Source organism: Rutilus rutilus (assembly GCF_951802725.1).
Source record: "Rutilus rutilus genome assembly, chromosome: 6".
NCBI classification, from domain to species: domain Eukaryota; kingdom Metazoa; phylum Chordata; class Actinopteri; order Cypriniformes; family Leuciscidae; genus Rutilus; species Rutilus rutilus.
The window spans coordinates 38,523,575-38,543,491 of record NC_140214.1 but is presented as its reverse complement, the minus strand read 5'-3'; the positions used below and the strand labels follow the sequence as shown (position 1 = coordinate 38,543,491).

Genomic DNA, 19,917 nt, shown 5'->3' with positions numbered 1-19,917 from the left:
TATAAATATGGAAAAATCACTGAAGAATGCGTCACGTGTTTATGTTGAGTGTAGTGTATGATGCCCAACTTTTCTGTCAAACCATTTAAAAAGTTGGCAAGTTTATGATGGCTGCTGTTTGAAATCTGTTCAGATTTTAAAAGTCGTGAACTGTATTCCAGCCTTAAGATAAACCCTGGAAAAAAAGAAGAAGAACATTTGAAAACCTTTGCAAAGTCATATACAGAGGGAAAAATCGGACTTGTTTCTTGACATTTAGTCTCTGTAATGATGGATAAAGTAACCTGAGGGAAGCATCGCACTGCAGTCATTTGGGCCCAGAAAACCCAAGTAAACCCTTCGCCTGAGGATGGCCAGAGGTCAACTCCACACGAGAGCTCACTGCCACACCTCTACCTCTTCCGATACACTGTCGGTTTAAATTCAGCGTATGTCTCTCACCGGACGCTGGAGGAATGACTGATGGTGCAGATCTCCAGAGAGTATTGACCTGAGAGTGATTGTGAGGAACACATTGGTTTAGATTGGCTACTCATGACTGTTTTAGGCCAGGTGTGTTTGATTCGTAATTACATAAGAAACAATTAAAAAGAGCAGTGAAATGCAAAAACATTTATTTTGACTCACATACTATTGGATGAATTTTTATGTCCATTATCTGAGTATTGCTGCTGCTGTTTCCCCATTTGTTAACACACATCTGTCACAGTTTCGGCCTCTCTCTACACTGGCCTGTTCAGTATTCCAATCTCGTCCTCCGTTGAGTGATTTTGCTCAGACACGTCGAGCTCTAGGTAAAGGGTCTCTAGAGAGCGCGCTCTCAACCCCTGGGTCGCCGCATCATGAATACATTATGAACCCCCCCCCCCCCCCCCCCCCCCCTCCATTCGGTTGCCACGACAGCACTTTCTGAGCCGGCGGCCGATGAAGATGGCGTCACTGCCGCCGCCTCACTTCTGATCATTTTTAACCAGCGTTTGCATGTCGTCTTCTGGTCAGGAAAGGAAACGCTGTGATGCGTTTCCCATTTGCCATCTCCGTTCCTTCCTTCAAAAGACCTGCTTTGTTTACAATCTGCTCTTCATTGTCCTTTCTTTCAGCATATGTATAAAACATGACGCCTCAGGTAGAGGAGGTTGTCCTGTAAATGGCCAGCGTGTGCACGCTCCGAACACTTCACTGAGCAATCTGTCAGCATGTCAGCAACACATGTTTTGTAAAAAGCTTCCAGTGGGAGCCAGGGGAAAAGATCGCTCCTGCCAGACCAGAGAGGAAATGCTCCCCCCCGCCTCCCTCCCTCCCTCCCTCATTGTGGTGGGTTTTCTAATGCTCGTATGTTCAGCCTAGAGCCGTTTCTCTCCTCCCCTGAACTTCAGAAATTTGAACTGCCAGACCCTTGGGGGACTTCCAGCTCTTTCCTTTTTCTTCTTTTTCTGCTACTTCTGCCTCTCTCGCTCAGATGAAATGGTGGAGCTATATTGTAGCCGGTCCCCAAGCGGTCTTCTCTAATACCTGAGTTTCTATAGAAACTGGAAATTACCGGCAGGATCCTTCTGGGACTGTTTTATCCGCAGCAGGATGAGGGAGGCCAGACCGGCGGGGAGGTGAACACACGGCTGAAACGAAGGAACGTCTGAATGACGGGGGCCGCGGGGCTTCGTCTCGTCTGTGGGTCTTCACGTGAAGGGCTCTTGTTTAATAAACTTTCAGCACGGCATCATGGGGGTAGACAGCTCCACAAATACCCGTGTGTGTGTTTCCTTTTGTCTGAGCGGCAGCTTAATGTGTGTTTCTGCAAATTTGATTTTTCAGACTGCCTTTTTTTCCACTGCGACTGCCTTCTCCACCCCCTCTCCCATGTCCTCTGCCTCTTAGTATGCTGTCGTTTTTTTTCAATCTGTTTACTTCCCTGTTCTTTTCCTCTCTCACCTCAGCGATGTTGTTCTGCAGTGCATGTCTGGATCACCACTCCCGCTGCTGTATTTAACAAAAGTTGTATTATTAGGCTGTTCTGGTTCATGCACTGAGGCTTTACTTTTGTCACTTTTGTCAGAACATCAAGTTTATTTTTCGTATCATAGCTGCGGGATACACATATCAAATCATGAAAAACAGAAATGAAACAAAGACCTACAGTGAACCAGGGATGGGTAACTTTGGTCATGGAGGGCCACTGTCCTGTTTAGTTCCATCCCAAATCTAACACATCTGCCTGTAATTTTCAAGCAATCCTGAAGACATAGGTTAGATTTTTCAGGAGTGATTAATTCGGGATGGAGCTGAACTCTGCAGGACAGTGGCCCTCCAGGAACCGAAGCTGGCCATCCCTGACCTAGACCAATTTCTAAGACAGGATTCCTCAAATCAAGCCCAGGAAGGCCAGTACTCTACAAACTTCAACCCCTGATCAAACCCACCTACCTGTAATTTCCGAGTTACTCTGAAGACCTTGATTAGCTTGTTCAGGTGTAATTGACTAGGGTTGGAGCTAAACGCTGTAGGACATTTGTCCAAGATCCAGACCGAGGGCTGGTAGTCGAGGAACTAGTCTATTTTAATTAACTAAAATTGGTAACATGCTACACTTAATGTGGCATTCATTTCATACTCTGATATGTTTGTAATGGTGAAGCTTTTAGGACCGTCTTGTCTGAGACCCAGATCCAAAAGGTTTTAAGAGCGAGACCATAAGTCCTCTGGTGGAAAATTGGGTTCAGTTGGGTCCAGCTCTAATCTTCTCTCATTCCATAAAGTGGATACTAATGTCCTGCAAAACTATTTGGGGTTTGTAAATAAGATGGCAAACAGATCAAAATCTTGGTCATTGTGAGTTTTTAGAGCATGATCTAGACCTCACATCAGGTCCAACATATATTAAATCTGTTTGTCTATTGCAGCCAAGTCCTGCTTTATGCAAAGCATATCTGAAAATCTTAAGTTGGCATCACACATGGGTTCAAGGAGTGGAAAGTTTGAAGAATGTAGCTACTAGTGTTTTTCCCCCTCATGCAGTTATAAAGAATAGGGACTCTAGCATTTGCAGAACCTGATTTCGCCAAGTACAACATTTTCCTGGATCAACATCTTTGTTGATCCTGGATCAACATTTAATTCAACCAATCAGATTTGAGGGACAAGTTTACAGTTTATGTCAAGTTTCGGCTTTAAACCAGGGTTTGGTGCTTCTACACCAGTGTTATTCACCTATCACTTCCCTCTGATTCTAGGGATAAGTTATGGGTAGGGTTAGGTTTAGGGATACGGTATCTCACAGTTAGTACACACACTAAACTGTATATGTGCCTTTGAATAGTGGTCATGGATGTAAATGAGGTTAAAGTCAATATGCACCATAGGTTTTGTTTTCATTGTTCTATCTCTGTCTGTACTTGTGTCTCTCTTCTGTAGTGAGGAATAAGGGAGGGTGAGATGAATATGACTGTGGAGAAACAGAGATGTTTGTTCATCTGGAGCGGATTAGAGTATGTGCAGTTAAAAAGACCAAAGCAGAACGTCAGTGTGTGCAAGTCTGGTTTGCTCCACATTGTTGGGACTGAATGTCCTCGCAAGGATAATAAAACCTGAAATCAGCTCCGTTATTGGGAGCAGCCAACGGTCCCCTTGAGCAAAACGGCTTAATAAACATACTAAATAATGTCTTGATGAAAATGTAAGTATACAGCAAGGTTTTTGTAAGGCTTAGGTTTTGTGTGTAGAGGTAAGGTTAGAGGACAGAAAATATCATTAGCTTACTATCAAAACAAAAGTCAGTGGACATTCCCCACCATGTTTTGATGAAAACATACCGGTACTTATTTTCCATGTTATCTGGACCGTGAAATTCAGGTTTATTCGTCAGCATAATCCGCCGGATGACGCAATATTTCTACAGCATATCTTTGTTTTAAATTACCTGCAAATATTATGATGTTAGCTTGAGAAAGACAACATAATGTTATTTGATTTAAACTAGCTGGATTTGATTTAAAAAGTGGAGCTCGTGAGGCATTTTTATCTCTCATACTTCTTGATATTTTTCTGGATAAAACAGTCCTTCGCGGTTTGTCGTCCACCCATGGATGAGGTGTCAAAACCTTTAAACTACTACTAACTTTCTAATCAGTCTTTAACAGGCCAGCATTAAAGATTGTTCACAAACGTGTAAAAAATGTATGTGCTTTTAGGATTTCAAGTATACAATCAACACACATACAAAAATGTTCAACAGGCGACAAATAAATTTCTGCTTTTTAACATTCTTACATTTCTTGACAATTATTACAAAACAACAATAATAATACATACAATAAATACAGTAGCAATATTTAGTGTTTTATTTAACTGGTACTCAACTATTATTCAACTACTTTATTATTTTTAATAATCACAGATCATCAGTCATCAAATGCTCAGTAAACGCTGCGTGTGTCATTATGGTCAGCTTTAGTGTACCGAACTCTGGCACTGCTTCCCTGGTGTTTGTGTGAGCTTGGACGAGGAGTTTTGCCCACCTTTACCCAAATCTAATCATTAATGAATGCAGTGTGTGTGTGTGTGTGTGTGTGTGTGTGTTCAGGCTTGGCAGTATGTCAGTGCATCTTCACACTGATGGGGAATTCATCCTGACATTTCAGACAGGAGTGCATGAAAAACACGCTTTTCACTTGACACTTTTTTTTTTTTTTTTCTGCTGTTGTTTCACCTGTGACGTGTGAACCTGGAACGAGCATCAAGTATTAATCTGATTAATCAGATCCCGGGTGAAGGGTCAGCCTACTGTGCTGAATTTTGTTTGTTTGTTTGTTTGTTTGTTTACTTTAAACTGTCTCCTGCCTCCTGATACTATTTGTCTTTCCATTTTTGCAGTTCTGTGCATTATGCACATGACATCTATTTTCGGTAACACTTTATTTTACAGTGTCCAGTGTCCTGTTACATGTAGTTATCATAGTAATTACTACAAAATATGCATAATTACAAGCAACTAACTCTAAACCAAACCCTATTCATGTTAAGTACATGGAGTTAATTATTATTACTCAATACTTAAATGTATATTTACACTGTAACAAGGACACCTTAAAATAAACCCTCTTTTCTTTCTCATCTAATGAAAGAGTTGGTAAGATGTAAGCAGCTAAATATTAATGTGACCGTGTGATATAAATATTGAACAACAAATATATATATATATATATATATTTATTTTTGTGCAAATTTTGCCATTTTGAATAAGGTTACACTTTATTTTAAGGTGACATACTTGCATTGTAAATACTCTAAGTACTGGGTAATGTTAATTGACTACATGTACTATAGAGTTATGGTTAGGTAAGGAATAGGGTTGGGTATCGTTTCAATTTTAACGATTCTGATTCTTATCGATTCCTAATTTAGATTCCAATAAGGTGTAAAAAAAAATATATATATATCATGAACAAAAATCAACAGGCTAAAGAACACTTATACAAGGAGCGTTTGCCTGTGGTTTAAAAATACCATAGAAACGCAACTAGCCTAACTATTATAAATTTCAAGCATTATTAAAGACAAGTAAACACTCAGTAATTAAAAAAAGAACAAATAAATTAGCAATCGCAACAAATAGATGCAATTGAACAAATATTCAATTTAAATAAAGTGTTTTAAGATTTTCAGGTATTCAGGTTCAGACACTAATCAAATAACACTGCTCATTATAAATAAAATTTACATTACAAATATAGTTACAAAGTTATTCAGTCAAGAACAAGTGAATTTTCTCTTTTTCTTTTGTTATTTGATTAGTGTTATTATAGAGACAAGGGATATTAGGCTGCTGTCACTTTAAGAGTTGCACGGATCCATGTGTAACAGTATAGGTTTAAAATCACATTAAAAACACTTTTTCTGTGCGCACGTTTTGGATGTGTGCTGCACAGAAAATGAATGGTTTAAATCACATTAAAATGCACACAGGAACCGATAAGCAGAACTGAAATGCGTGTTTCTTATCGAGTCAGCGGTTCTCGGAAATTTGGAACCGGTTCTAAAATTTACCCGGTTATCAATACCCAGCCCTAGTAGTAACGTAACTATGTCACCTTAAAGTAAAATAAATGTTACCAAAAAACATAGGCTATCATTTACATGACTGTCTATTTGCAAATAGATGTATAGAATATATTACTTAACAATCTTAAGGTCTTTTTTCTTCCCTATTGTGTCATAAATCCAAGTAAAAGAAGAAGAATAAATGTAGGGCGGGGCTTGATTTTGTCTGTGGGAATTGATTGGATGGTGGTGGTTTGCTATTGGTGGATCTCATGTGAGTGACAGGTTGCCCCGCCCACGTCATCAGAGAAGAGAAGAGGGAGGGGAAGTTATTCTGATTCTAGATTACCAGGAACAGGAATTTGAAAAAAAAAATATGTGCATGGATAAATAATTTATTGTAAATACTGTAATATTCCATACCATATCCCTTTAAGATCTTAATTTATATCCAAGGCCCTTTTTTTTAAAACAAGCATGCAAATTGTTGAATATTAGATAGAACGTAAGCATTTGTCTTTCAAAAAAAAAGAAGAAATAAAACAAAATAAAAAAATAGAACAAACGTACGGACACTGGGACAACGAACCCCTTCAGAGCTACTCCTGATTCCAATAAACGTTGTCACAAACTGTTTGCCATTTTGAAGTTGTGGAAACAAGACATGCTGGGAAATGTGTCTGGTGTGAAACAGACATATGAACTGCTATGAGCAGTTGGAGTTTGTTTGGCTCATCCATCTGCTTTTTCTTGGCCGCCTGTATTGGTTGTAGCCGAGCACACACTGGTGTATGTGGCACTCGCTCTCTCAGGGTGGGGAACCGGTGAAGCGGGCCGGGCTGGGCTGGGCCGGGCTGGGCTCTGCTGGGGGACAGATTGCCCTCCCCCCGGTGGGCCGCAGGGGACAGAGACCCAGCCAAGGCCCCGGGCAGAGCCTTCCTGTTTGCTCACTCATACCTGACCTGCTCAGCAGCACTTCACTCCCTGAGCGCTTCACGCTGAGATGAGCCCGAGGACCAGCTGAATAATGGAGCGAAGAGCTGATACAAAAACCCTGATCAACCGCGCTAACGCCAGTATCAAGCTGAAAACATTCGCTTTTCCATCATGATTGTCCTGTTATCGATCATCATTGAAAATCTCTGCAATCAGCTTTTTTTAAAAATATGTCTCCTTTATTGAAGGAATCCAGACGCGTTCTGATCAATATCGGGTCTCGGCAGTCTCTTTGTCTCGATCGATGTTTTCTCGCACAGTAAATCTGGAGAACAGAAGGAGAGGCTGTCCTAGTTTTCATGTCCCAATCTTTCATTTGTCTCCGTCTTTCTGGGTGTCCACCTGTGCTGTGTAATTTCTGGGACACTGACCAAGTGTTAGTGCGGGTAAATGTGGACGAGCCCGTTGACGCGCTGCTGCTCTCCTGTGGTGGACAGAAGCTGTGTGTGTCAGACGCGTGCTCGGATCTCACAGGGCCCTCGTGAACAACAGGAGCGCTCAGCTGGATTGATCGTGCACTTGCGTAAAGTGTACGTTTTAAAAACTTTTTTACTTGTAGATAATATAAAAATAACGACACTGAAGTGCACTTTAGGAGAGTGCACTTTAATGACTGTTTCTTAAAGGACAAGTTCGGTATTTTACACTTAAAGCCCTGTTTACAGATCGTTTCTGATGAAATAGAACGGTTAAGATTAAAATTTGGACACATGCTGCTGTCCCGAGAATTTTAGGTTTATTTCGCTTTCCCCCCCACCTACAGAATGGCTGCATAGGTGCACTCGAACAATCCTTCATAAAACGCATTAAACTTTCGTTTACAAAGAGATGAAACTCACCGAGTGGTCAGGGGTGTTCACTGATATGCTCATACAAAAATCGCTGCAAAAGATGCTTTCCAACAGGTGTTTTACCATTCGTTGTAAAACTGTGGATCTATTTTTCCAAACGTCTCACAGCCGTAGATTCTTCCGCTGAGAGCTTGAATAATAGACACTCCAGACCAGTTGGTGGCGATAATGCACCTTTGCCAATTGCAAGCAAACCGCTGGCATTTCATTGAATACACAGAAGAAGAAGCGGCGGAGTAATACCGTACCTCACACAGCTCTTTCAATACAAGTCAATGGAGTTGGACAAAAACTACGATAAAACCTGTTGGAAAGCATCTTTTGCAGCGATTTTTGTATGAGCATATCAGTGAACACCCCTGACCACTCGGTGAGTTTCATCTCTTTGTAAACGAAAGTTTAATGCGTTTTAGGAAGGATATGTTCGAGTGCACCTATGCAGCCATTGTGTAGCTGGAGGGGAAAGCGAAAGAAACCTAAAATTCTCGGGACAGCAGCATGTGTCCAAATTTTAATCTTAACCGTTCTATTTCATCAGAAACGATCAGTAAACAGGGCTTTAAGTGTAAAATACCGAACTTGTCCTTTAATACACTTCTAGAAAGTGTGTTTTATAATAATGCCAAATTAAAGTTTTGCTTTAAATCATTGTTTTAATGATCTTTTGTTGTGTTTTAAAGAAGAACACTTATTTTGACTAACATTCTAAAGTATGCGATTTTTGAACTGTAGTTTTACCGGCGTGACCTTTCAACGTGATGACGTAGTTCCCTGTCCGTTTGTTGATCAGCTCAATCCGAACTATTGAAGGTAAAAAGTCTGTAAATTATATATGTTTTTTGAAAATGACCTTTCGTTTCGCTAGATAACAACCTCTTCTTCAGCTGTGATCGCGTACAGCCCGTTTAAACACTTCAAAGACTTTTGAAACTGCATTGATTTGGACTTAAAACGATGGTCACCAATGAAGTCCATTGTTAGAAGAAAAATCCAGAAATGTTTTCCTCAAAAAACATAATTTCTCTCCCACTGAGGAAAGAAAGACATGGAAATCTTGGATGGCATTGGGGTGAGTAAATTATTAGGAAATTTTCATTTTGGGGTGAACTAATCCTTTAAAGCAGGAAGGATTCTGATTGGCTGTCAATGCTTTTATTGTTCATCAGCTGGAAAAAAAATCGTTCTGAAAATTATTCCAACGACAATGTTTCTCAGTGCCGTTATATAGTTGTGCTGTGGACTCTGCTGGTTTTGTTTTTACATTTAGAATGATTTTTAGAGCTATAGCTTAAACGTTATCATTATAGTTATTGTCCTTGGTGTGAACGGGCCTTTACAGCTGTGTAATGACAAATATATTGAAATACATGGCATACAAGTTTCAATATAAATGGCATTAAAGTATATTTTAGTTTACCATAAATGCTTGTCAGTACATTCATTCTTGCAGTGACATATGAGTCATACTGGATCTTCTCATATGCAGATATCAATACTGGATGAGTGTAATTTTGTAAAATACATTTTCTGAAGGTTATTGCGTATTGTCATGCCAATTCTTATCAGTGTGTGCATTTAAGATGAACTATGGCTACAGTGCTTTACAATGACCCAAAGCCTCCAACACTTCATCCCTGCTATCATATTCAGGTCTCGTAACAATGGTAGAAAATATATCCCAAACTACTTTTCTAGTGATATTTGGCTAGATTATGTTTTTCTCAGCGGTCCGGGAATTTAGGTCAGCATGATGCAATCACAGCTGAAGAGTCAGTAACTGGCCTCCTGAACAAGATTAAACATCTTAGCCATCGTCTGTTGGAAATTATGATGGATGAAGTCTCTAGCTGATCTACAAGTGAAATTCATCAATGCATTCCTATGCCACACAAGGAAAGGAGCCTTCAAAAGTTGAAACGTCACATTGAAAGTAATATTCCAGCTTAAATACAGTTTAAAGAACTAAGGCACTGGCGAACTCACACACTCATTCAAATGAGGCAGAACCAAACTTCATTGGTATTAGTATTATAAACAACAATAACAATAATAATAAATGATGTCAATTTTTGGAAGTTCCTGTAGTTGTTTCTCACTTAACTTTAAAAGATTAACTTTAAATGTTAATATCACAAGATGCCTGTGAAAGACTGCTAATAGCATGCACTTTGAGGGTGTGTTCACACTTGGAATGTTTGGTTGGATTAAAGTGAACTCTGGTGTGATTTCTCTGTTAGTGCGGTTCATGTATGAACGCTGCCATCTGACCCCTGGTGCTACCAAACAAGTGGAACGAGACGCTGAAAAGATGAGTCTCTGTCCGCTTCCAAACATACTTCAGATGGTTCAGATGGCAGCGTTCACACTTGTTGAAATGAACCGCACTAACAGAGCAATCGCACCAGGGTTCGGTTTAATACAACCAAACATGCCAAGTGTGAAAACACCCTAAATTGTTAAACATATTTTTTGGTCGGGACCAAATGAACCAAGTGAACTGAACTGCAAGTGTGAATATACACATAACTCTTTCCCCTCCAAACACTGAATTTTTCCAGGTGTCTGTGTTTTCACTGTTATTCGGTAGTCGGTAGGGGGCGCTATGACGCGTTGATCTTGCGAAAGAGTACTGAATCTCCTGATCTAAACACATGCGAAGAAGATGCAAGAAACAAACAATGTCATATGTGATCAGATGCATATGTAAAATAACGTGATCATCAACATTAAACAGCATATAAATCAAAACTGCGTAAAGTTACTGAATAAAAATGTCGACCCAGGACGAGCTTTAGGACTGGGAAGCTTTGGAGGTGTTGATGGACTTGATCTACTCCATCTGTGTTTTGATCATCGTTCTGAATCCGATCGAGACGGTCTTTGACAAAAACATGATTTTCTCAGTTTTTTGCTCAAAATGTTGCTTTTTGTGAAACCCACATTCGAGTGTTGATAAAAAAAAATGCATAAAGTTAGAATCAAAGTTTTTATTTTATTTTATTTTTTAAAGCAGAGGCTCTGTTCTTTCTTTTGAAATATTGCAATATTCATACAACAAAATATTCTGGGGGCCCATGAACATTTTTGTGAAAATCATCAAAAACGCTGGCGGTGGCTGGCAACTTTTTTCAAAAATGCTGGCAGGGAAAGAGTTAATTACCTTTTAAGTATACTTAGAATTTATATTTTCCTTTATTAGGCTAATTATTTTTTTATTTGTTTTTGCATTTATGTTAAGCATCAGTTTTGATATGAACATAAACCTTATTCGTAGTGAAATGTTCCTGTACTTGACTTCACAGTGAGCACTGTGTTTCATGTCAGACACCTCTAGACTTAGTCATTGAGTGTCACTGGTGACACAGCTTTTGCTTCTGCTTTAAGGTCAAGCCTAAATAAATTGGGTTATTGAAGCTTCCGACTTGGGAGATGTCCGATCATCATTTTGAACTTTGTCATGGCAGCTGGGCTGGCAAAATAAATTTGAGGGGAGGTCAGTGCGACCCCAGGCAGCCCATCTGGATACTTCCCATTTTGAAAGTATTGCCTGAACACCTACACATTATACATTCTAGCCTGAGACTGGTGACTCCTACCAGTTTGAGTTAATTTAATTCTACATATCTTTTGCATGATGCCTGCTAGGATTCAAAGAAGGAAGGTTTTTTTTTTTTTTTGCCTAGAGATATGGACAAATTTAAGAAAGCTCAAATAATGCACAGTTTAAACATGAATCATTTGTGTAAACGCTTTAATGAAAAATTCCTGAGAAGGACTAGCATTTTTCCATTGTTTTCACAAACTGTTCATCACCCTTACAGCTCATAACATCTTCCTCTGTACCAAGAGATTTCCCTTTAAACATGTGTTCATGTAATTTTTTCCTGTCTGTTTCCTTCTTTAAAGTGACCACACCAGTGGGCCGTTAGTTAGCGACGTGTGGTGCTTTCAGGACATATTCACTCAGCTAAACCTTCAAATGTCAACAGAAGGAACTCTTATTTTTCCCCTAAGGAACGCAATAAATCTGAAGTATTCAGGCGATTCAGCACCTTTTTATGTAGTTGTTTTCCAGCAATAAATAATTACCAAACTTCAGTTATAATGATTCTTTACAGATCTACATCTTTATAGAAGCCATTAAAACTAGTTTGTACTGGATACACACACACACACACACAAAATACTTTTGGCCAAATTAAAAGAACAATACTCTAATTTGTTACATTTCAAAAATGAGTTTTTCTCAACTTATATTAATGTTTTAGTTCCTTAAATTTAACCTTAAACTTAACCTTTATATATATACTAAATTAACTATAATATAAAAGGAAAATTTGTACTTAAGATTAAACCAAAAACATTTTGTTTGTCGATTGTTTAATTAGACAGTAATAAGAAAGACCTTAATGTTTCAGTGTAACAGGGACCTTAAATGGAGCAACAGTAGTTATACTTAACTATTAAAATGCATTATTCCATTATTTCCAAGCACTCATAAAGCTGATGTTAAAAGTGTTTCCAGCTGTGCAGAGCAGACAAATGGGTTACTTGAAGAGCTACATGCACTGTATGCTTAAAAACAAAATCAAATCCTGCACCAACGTCAGCCCATACGATGGAGGTCTTCCTCTCTCGAGTGGCAGGATGTTGGACGAGTGATGCTCAGGAAGGCTTTGGCACGCCAACAAAGACAGACCCTCTGCTGTAGGGTGTAGGTTTTCAGGACCAGCATCCCCTTTGGCAGGCGCACAGAGGCCACTGCCATGAGCCGGGGATGAGGACCCCTGAGACTCTGGCTTTTATTTACTCAGGCGGCTAGCGTCCTGCACATTTCTCGTCTGAGTGAAGTAAGGGTAAAAACAAGACAAGAAAGAGAGACAAAAACATGCTTTCTTTTGCCCTGACTCTGATCCCATCAGTCAGTGTTCACACACTTGCTCATGGACAATAAACAATCCTGACATTAACATCTTAAAGTGTGTTAAATCACAGTTGGCTTGCTGATCAGAAGTACATTATTATATATTTTATTGCATTATGGGGGAACCATTTGTGTTAGCATTGTGACTGAGCATTGGTGATACTTTTTTAGTTCTAAACTGCAATAGAAAAGGGAGAATTATTCCGATTGTGTATCTTGGGCTGAGCTGTGTAAAGCTGTGTGTTTAGAGGAACAGCAGGTCACCCTCTATTGTTATCTGTTTCCTGAAGATAGGCTGTCATGGCTTGAGTGCTCATAAATGCATGTTACCCTGGCAGAACCTGAGGTAAAAACAATGGAAGAGACATGAATATGCGAGTAGGTTGCTTGAAGATGTCTCATAAATCCTAGCCATTTCCCCTTGTTTTTTCCATTTCCCAGCAAAGCCTCATTGGCAATTCACTCCATTATTTAAGAAGGGATGTGGAAAAATTTACCAGTTTATGGTTTGTATGAAGAACTAGTTAGTTCCCTTTAAGTCGGTCACTCCCGACGTCAGGTCTTGATATTTGATAATTGATATCCCAATTCGTCGGTTCACTGACCCTATGTGACGTCTCCGTTCCTTCCTTTACATACGTAACCGAAACGTTTTAAGGAAGGCCTGTATAATTAGGTTGCATATGTCCACCAGCTCCTGATCAGACATATTTGTTTGGGACACTAAGCAAAGCCTTTCAAATAGTGTGATTAATAGGTAATAAACTATGTCATAACTTGTCTTTGGGGTGATTCTCGCTCTGCGTGCAAAAGTTCATTACTGTTAGGTTAGAAATATGGTGATTGCACAACATCCAACTATTTTAAAGTGGTCATTTTTCTGTTCTGACAGACACCTGGGAGTGTGGGTACCACACTATAACAAATCAGCACCGGAACATATCAAGTCCAAAAAAGAAAAGATAAAAGAAGCAATGCTTTTCATTGGGTGTACTTACTTTTTCAGAGCAATGTAATAATATGAACACTTCTCACACCAGACAATTTCAAGGGTGACAGTGATTGTCTGGAAGTTTATTGTTGAATGCAAAGAATCTGCACAAAAGTGGTGCTTTGATGGCTATGGTGGATGCTTTAAATTGGATGAATTTGGGAGACAAAACCTTTCGGTTTTAGTCATTTCCAGTGCTGACTATTAGCATAAATAAATTACAACATGCTATCAGCGTGCCAAAATGCGTGCAAAAAGGTGACTCTTACTTATTTGAAAATTGCATCTCACTTTAAATTAATTTCATATACAACTATTAAACTCAGTAGTTCACCTCACTGTCATTCAACAACCGACTGGTCGATTAGTCGACCAACTTGGACTTTCCTTATGTTGGAGGAATTTTTACTTGTTTGCTGTGGCTGGTCATCTTTTGAATGATTGCAAACTCTGTTGGGTATATACTTCAAGTATATAACTACAACACATTACAGCCACTCGCGCACAGAACAAATTATATAAAATAAAATAAAATAAAAACATCAAAGTCAAGTCAAATTTATTTCCATAATGCACATCATGCTACATAGTTTCAAAGCATATGAAGATAAAATATTGCAAACAAAAAAGAACAGCTTAAGCGGTGCATATATATTTTTTGACACCCATATTAACACATTTCTGTCAGGACCACTATCGTCAAATACGATTGACAATTAGCATACAGTTTGGATTGGCGGTATGGGTCCATTCTGGGCGAGAACTCCCTTTGCATCCATGCAGTCTAGCATGGATAAGAGTAGGGAGAGCAGTAATAACCCCCCTTGAATGAATGTATTGCAGATATCATTAATTCAAGATTTTAAAGTACAACATAATTTGAGAATTTATTCTGATTCAAGGGGAATCAGAATGCCAAATCCTGACTGACAAGAGGAGGAGCTGGGGATGGAGGAGGGTAATTAGCTCCTGAGCCTTAGCTCTGCAGCTCTATGGCTATAATGAAGAGGCTGCGATGTCAAGATTGCAATGCTGGAATATGTTGTGTGTGTGTGTGTGTGTGTGTGTGTGTGTGTGTGTGAGAGAGAGAGGCGTGGGCGCGGTCGAACAGTGGAAAAAATATACTCCGTCATTTTGTTCATACAGGACATCATTCAAACTGCAAAGTGTTTACTTATATTTGTGTACACTCGCAATAAAACACAACATTGTGCGTTTGCCAAACTGTAAACTCTTTTCAAACTGTACAAACAAACCTACAACTGTTACCCAACCAAAATCACACACACACTGTTTAAAAGCAAAAAATATTTATCCAACCCCATTTAAAAACAGTCTGTCAGTGCCATCTTTTGGACATTCATCATATTGCATTGGTTTTCATTTCTTGTCCTCAAACAGAGGACTAATTTGTTTATTTTGAAGTTACACATACTACATTGATTAAAAAAAGAAAATCAAATGTGTTTTTAATGGTAGTATTATTTTATACAGAAATCAATTATTTACAATTCAGATGAGAATAAAGTTAGTGTTAATTAAAATTTGAAGGAAAACAAATATATTGATCTGAAATATAGGAAATTAATTTTAAATTCATTCAGGTACAATTACCAAACATATCTCAAGGTCTTTGTCTTTTTGTTAATTTAATGAATAAACTAATTATATAAAACTATTGTAAATGCACTACAAATAAACTGGTTCTATGCCTTTACTTTATTAATAAAACTTATTTTAAAAATACAAGGCTTAAGACATTTATTTTCCTTTGGTGGTACAGCCTGAGACATGCACAATAAAACAAATTGCCTTCTACATTTTTGTTTTGCTTTTCCCTCCATTGTACTGAACTCGTACCGAACCGTGATGTCTGAACCGAGTCATGAACCGAACCGTGACTTCTGTGTACCGTTCCACCCCTAATATTTATACAGTGATAGGCGTCGCATTCCTATAGGTAGATGTGGATCAGCTGAGAGTCAGCTGATGCGAGCTTGACTAACGTGACCTGCCAGAACTGACTGATAATTAGGCTTGATAATTGTGTGTTATCGAGGGGCACTTAAATCATGGTAGCATATCATCAGGAAACAGATAGAATTGCCTCTAGACAACTGGAGTGATGAAGGCTGGGGTCTGTGAATTGTCAGCAAATCTAGAAGCCATTTTCTATAACATACTATTGTAACTTTCCTAAAACAAGTCCTTGGCTAATGTATAACTCCTACCAACCCCAAATCTTTATTTATTTATTTTTGTTCAAACATGAAAAACAAATATATTGAAAGAGATTAGCATACTTGCAAATACTATTGGAATACATGGCATAATGGACCTTGCTTTTCATCTAACTTGACCATAAAAAAATAAGCAAATATAATTTTGAAAGGAGAGATTTCTCACGAATGCCATTTTGTTTAGAAGACAGACCTGTCTGTTGCATCTGTATACCACAAAACAGTAAAACGTTAACATAATCTGTCTTGTCTTGTCTTCTGGGTGTTTTTGACAGATGGAACTGATATAGAAGATGACCCATCCTGCTCTTGGCCTGCATCCTCGCCATCTAGTAAAGACCACACATCTCCAGGCCATGTCGATGACTATGAATATGGTGAGGATGAAGGAGGTGCCAACCTACCCTACCCATGCCAGTTTTGTGCAAAATCCTTCAGTCGCCTGAGTTTCCTTAAGTGCCACGAACAAAGTCACAGAGATAAACTTCCCTTCAGCTGCACATACTGCAGTCGCTTGTTCAAGCACAAGCGCAGCCGTGACCGACACATCAAGCTTCACACTGGTGACAAAAAGTACCACTGCGGAGACTGTGACTCTGCTTTCTCACGCAGTGATCATCTAAAGATCCATATGAAAACACACGCTGCCAACAAGCCCCATAAATGCCCAGTGTGCCGCCGTGGGTTCTTGTCCACGAACTCGCTTCATGGGCACATGCAGGTGCATGAACGTGGGAAGGATGGAGCGAAAGGATTGTCTCCTCAAGAATGGAGGTTAAAAGAGACACGCAAATGCAGCCGCTGTGAGGAGGGTTTCGACATGCCTGAAGAACTGCAGAAGCACATTGCAGAAAGCCACCCAGAGTGCTCTTCTCCTGTAGGAGGGAGTCTAGAACCTGGTCTGCAGTGCATTTATTGCCACGAGCCGTTCAGTGATGAAGGAAAGCTTCTTAGCCACATCGATCAGGTGCATGGGAGAGACCAGAAGAACAACACATGCACGGTGTGCTTTGAGAACTTCCCCACTGTAGAAGAGCTGTACACTCACATGGATATTCACCAAATACCAGAGTCCAGCAATAGCCCCTCCGTGTTGCCCGTAGGATATACTTCTGTTTCAAGCACTACCCCAGACTCTAACCTTTCTGTTGACAGTTTGTCCATGATGGAGACCGTTTCCACAGTCCCCAAGACACGTGGGAGAAGAAAGAGGGCCACTCATAATGACGTGTATAGGCGATCTGCCAAACAGCCAAAAATTGAATACAGCTGCATTTACTGCAACAAACAAGTTTTCTCAAGCCTCGCTGTTCTGCAGATTCATCTTAAAACAAAGCATGTTGACAAGCCAGAGCAGGCACATACCTGCCAATTTTGCTTGGAGATCCTTCCATCCCTTTGCAATTTGAACGAACACCTGAAACAGATCCACAATGCCGAGGATCCCTCAGGTGTACTTGCTAACCTGTCTGATGGCCTGCTACAGTGCAATTTCTGCCCAGAGTTGCTTGGAGATCTTAATGCTCTGCAAGAGCACATACGGCACTCACATGGCTTTCCTAGTCCAGTAGCCAAAGAAAGCAATGCATTCTTTTGCCCCAAGTGCTTTATGGGATTTTTAACTGAGGCCACTCTAGAGGAACATGTCAGACAGACCCATTGTGACTCTGGAAGCTTGCAATTTGACTCTCCTCTAGCCGTCACTCCAAAAGATCCTGTTGTGGAGATCTATTCTTGCTCTTACTGTACCAACTCCCCCATTTTTAACAGTGTTCTGAAACTTAACAAACACATAAAGGAGAACCACAAGAACATCCCTCTTGCACTGAATTATATCAACAATGGGAGAAGATCTCTGCGAGTCCTCAGCCCCTCATCCCCAGTGTCTGTAGAACAGGCCTCACTATTCAAACAGAACAGCACTTCCTTATGTTCAAGCGAGTTCATTTGTAACCAGTGTGGGGCTAAGTACACCAGCTTAGACCTTTTCCAGACACACTTAAAGACCCACCTTGATGGTGTCGTGCCACAGCTTACCTGTCCACAGTGCAACAAGGACTTTCCTAACCAGGAGTCTCTGCTTAAACACGTGACTGTTCATTTCACCATCATGTCTACATACTACATCTGTGAGAGCTGTGACAAGCAATTCACATCCGTTGATGACTTGCAGAAACATCTCCTGGATATGCACACCTTCATGTTTTTTCGCTGTACTCTCTGCCAGGAGGTGTTTGACTCTAAAGTGTCAACTCAACTCCATCTTGCAGTGAAGCACAGTAATGAGAAGAAGGTATACCGATGTACTTCTTGCAACTGGGATTTCAGGCATGAGGCTGACCTTCAATTGCATGTCAAACATAGTCACCTTGAAAATCAGGGCTGCTCACACCGTTGCATTTTTTGTGGTGAGTCCTTTGGCACAGAAGTAGAGCTGCAGTGTCATATTACCACCCATAGCAAGAAATACAATTGTCACTTTTGCTGCAAAGCCTTCCATGCTGTTTATCTGCTAGAACGTCACCTTCGTGAAAAGCATTGTGTGTTTGAGGGAAAGACCCAGAACTGCAGCACCAATGGATCCATGTCAGGTAGCGGTGATTCAGTTGCCAAAGATGATGGAGACTTCCAAGGCTTTCTGACCAACAGCCATGGAGGAACTGGTGCAGGGGAGTCTCGCAACAGTCATGATGGCAGCGAAGAAGACTTTGATACCTCAGAGGTCATGTATAGCTGTGACATCTGTGGTGCATCCTATACCATGGAGTCCCTCTTAACCAATCACCAATTTCGTGACCATAACATTCGCCCAGGAGAGAGTGCTATGCACAAGAGAAAGGCAGATATGATCAAGGGAAACCACAAATGCAATGTCTGCTCTAGAACCTTCTTCTCAGAGGGAGGACTTCGGGAGCACGTGCAAACACACATAGGGCCTGTCAAACACTACATGTGTCCCATTTGTGGAGAGCGCTTCCCTTCACTACTTACGCTGACAGAACACAAGGTCACTCACAGCAAAAGCCTGGACACTGGAAGCTGCCGGATTTGCAAATTACCTCTGCAGAGTGAGGACGACTTCCTAGAGCATTGTCAGATGCATCCAGATTTGCGTAACTCTTTGACTGGTTTCCGCTGTGTTGTCTGCATGCAGACTGTCACTTCAACCCTAGAACTCAAGATCCACGGCACCTTTCACATGCAGAAGACTGGACCAGCATCTACAAATCACCAAACTGCATGTTCAGCTGCCACACAACTTCAACACAGTCAAAGCCAGAAAGTCTTCAAGTGTGCTGCATGTCTCAAAGAGTTCTACTCTAAGCAGGACTTGGTGAAACTTGACATTAATGGTTTGACATATGGCCTGTGCACGTTATGTGTAAATGCTGCTGGTAGCAAGAGCTCAACTGTAAATGGAGGCAAACAGTTGCATCATGGGTCTCAAACGTTAACAGGTCCTGCTGCTGGATGGACCCAAGGGGAGAGCCTTAGCCCTGGTCCTGTGAAGAGAAAGACTCTCTCTTCTTCTTCCTCGTCTTCATCAGTATCACCCTCAATTTCCAAGACCCGTTGTTCCAGCTGCAATGTTAAATTCGAGTCAGAGGCGGAGCTTCAGGCACACCTGCAGACAGTACACAAAGACCAAACACCAGAGGGTGCTCACTTCAGGACTCCCGAGGGCTCCCCCATGTCACGAGTTAGCCCCACCCAAAGTGACGAGGTAAGGTGTGCCTCACAGTAAACCTACATACTCAGTGTATTTGCCATCAATACAATAGTGATAATTATTGTTTTTAAAGATGTATTGTATAGTACTGTTTATTTAATTAAAGAGAAGTGGGAAAAACAACATCAAATATTTTTTTTTATGCATACAAA

At 40.2% G+C, this 19,917-nt stretch overlaps 1 protein-coding gene across 3 annotated transcripts in view; it reads left to right on the top strand.

Annotated features, from left to right (window-relative positions):
* LOC311291721 (zinc finger protein 521) overlaps positions 1-19,917 on the top strand; it is a 102,133-nt gene that overhangs the window by 32,693 nt on the left and 49,523 nt on the right. For all 3 annotated transcript variants that reach the window (XM_084410920.1, XM_084410919.1, XM_084410921.1), the window contains one exon: positions 16,311-19,759. In XM_084410920.1, coding sequence (XP_084267046.1) covers positions 16,311-19,759 — 3,449 coding nt within the window. The remainder of the gene's footprint in view (positions 1-16,310; positions 19,760-19,917) is intronic.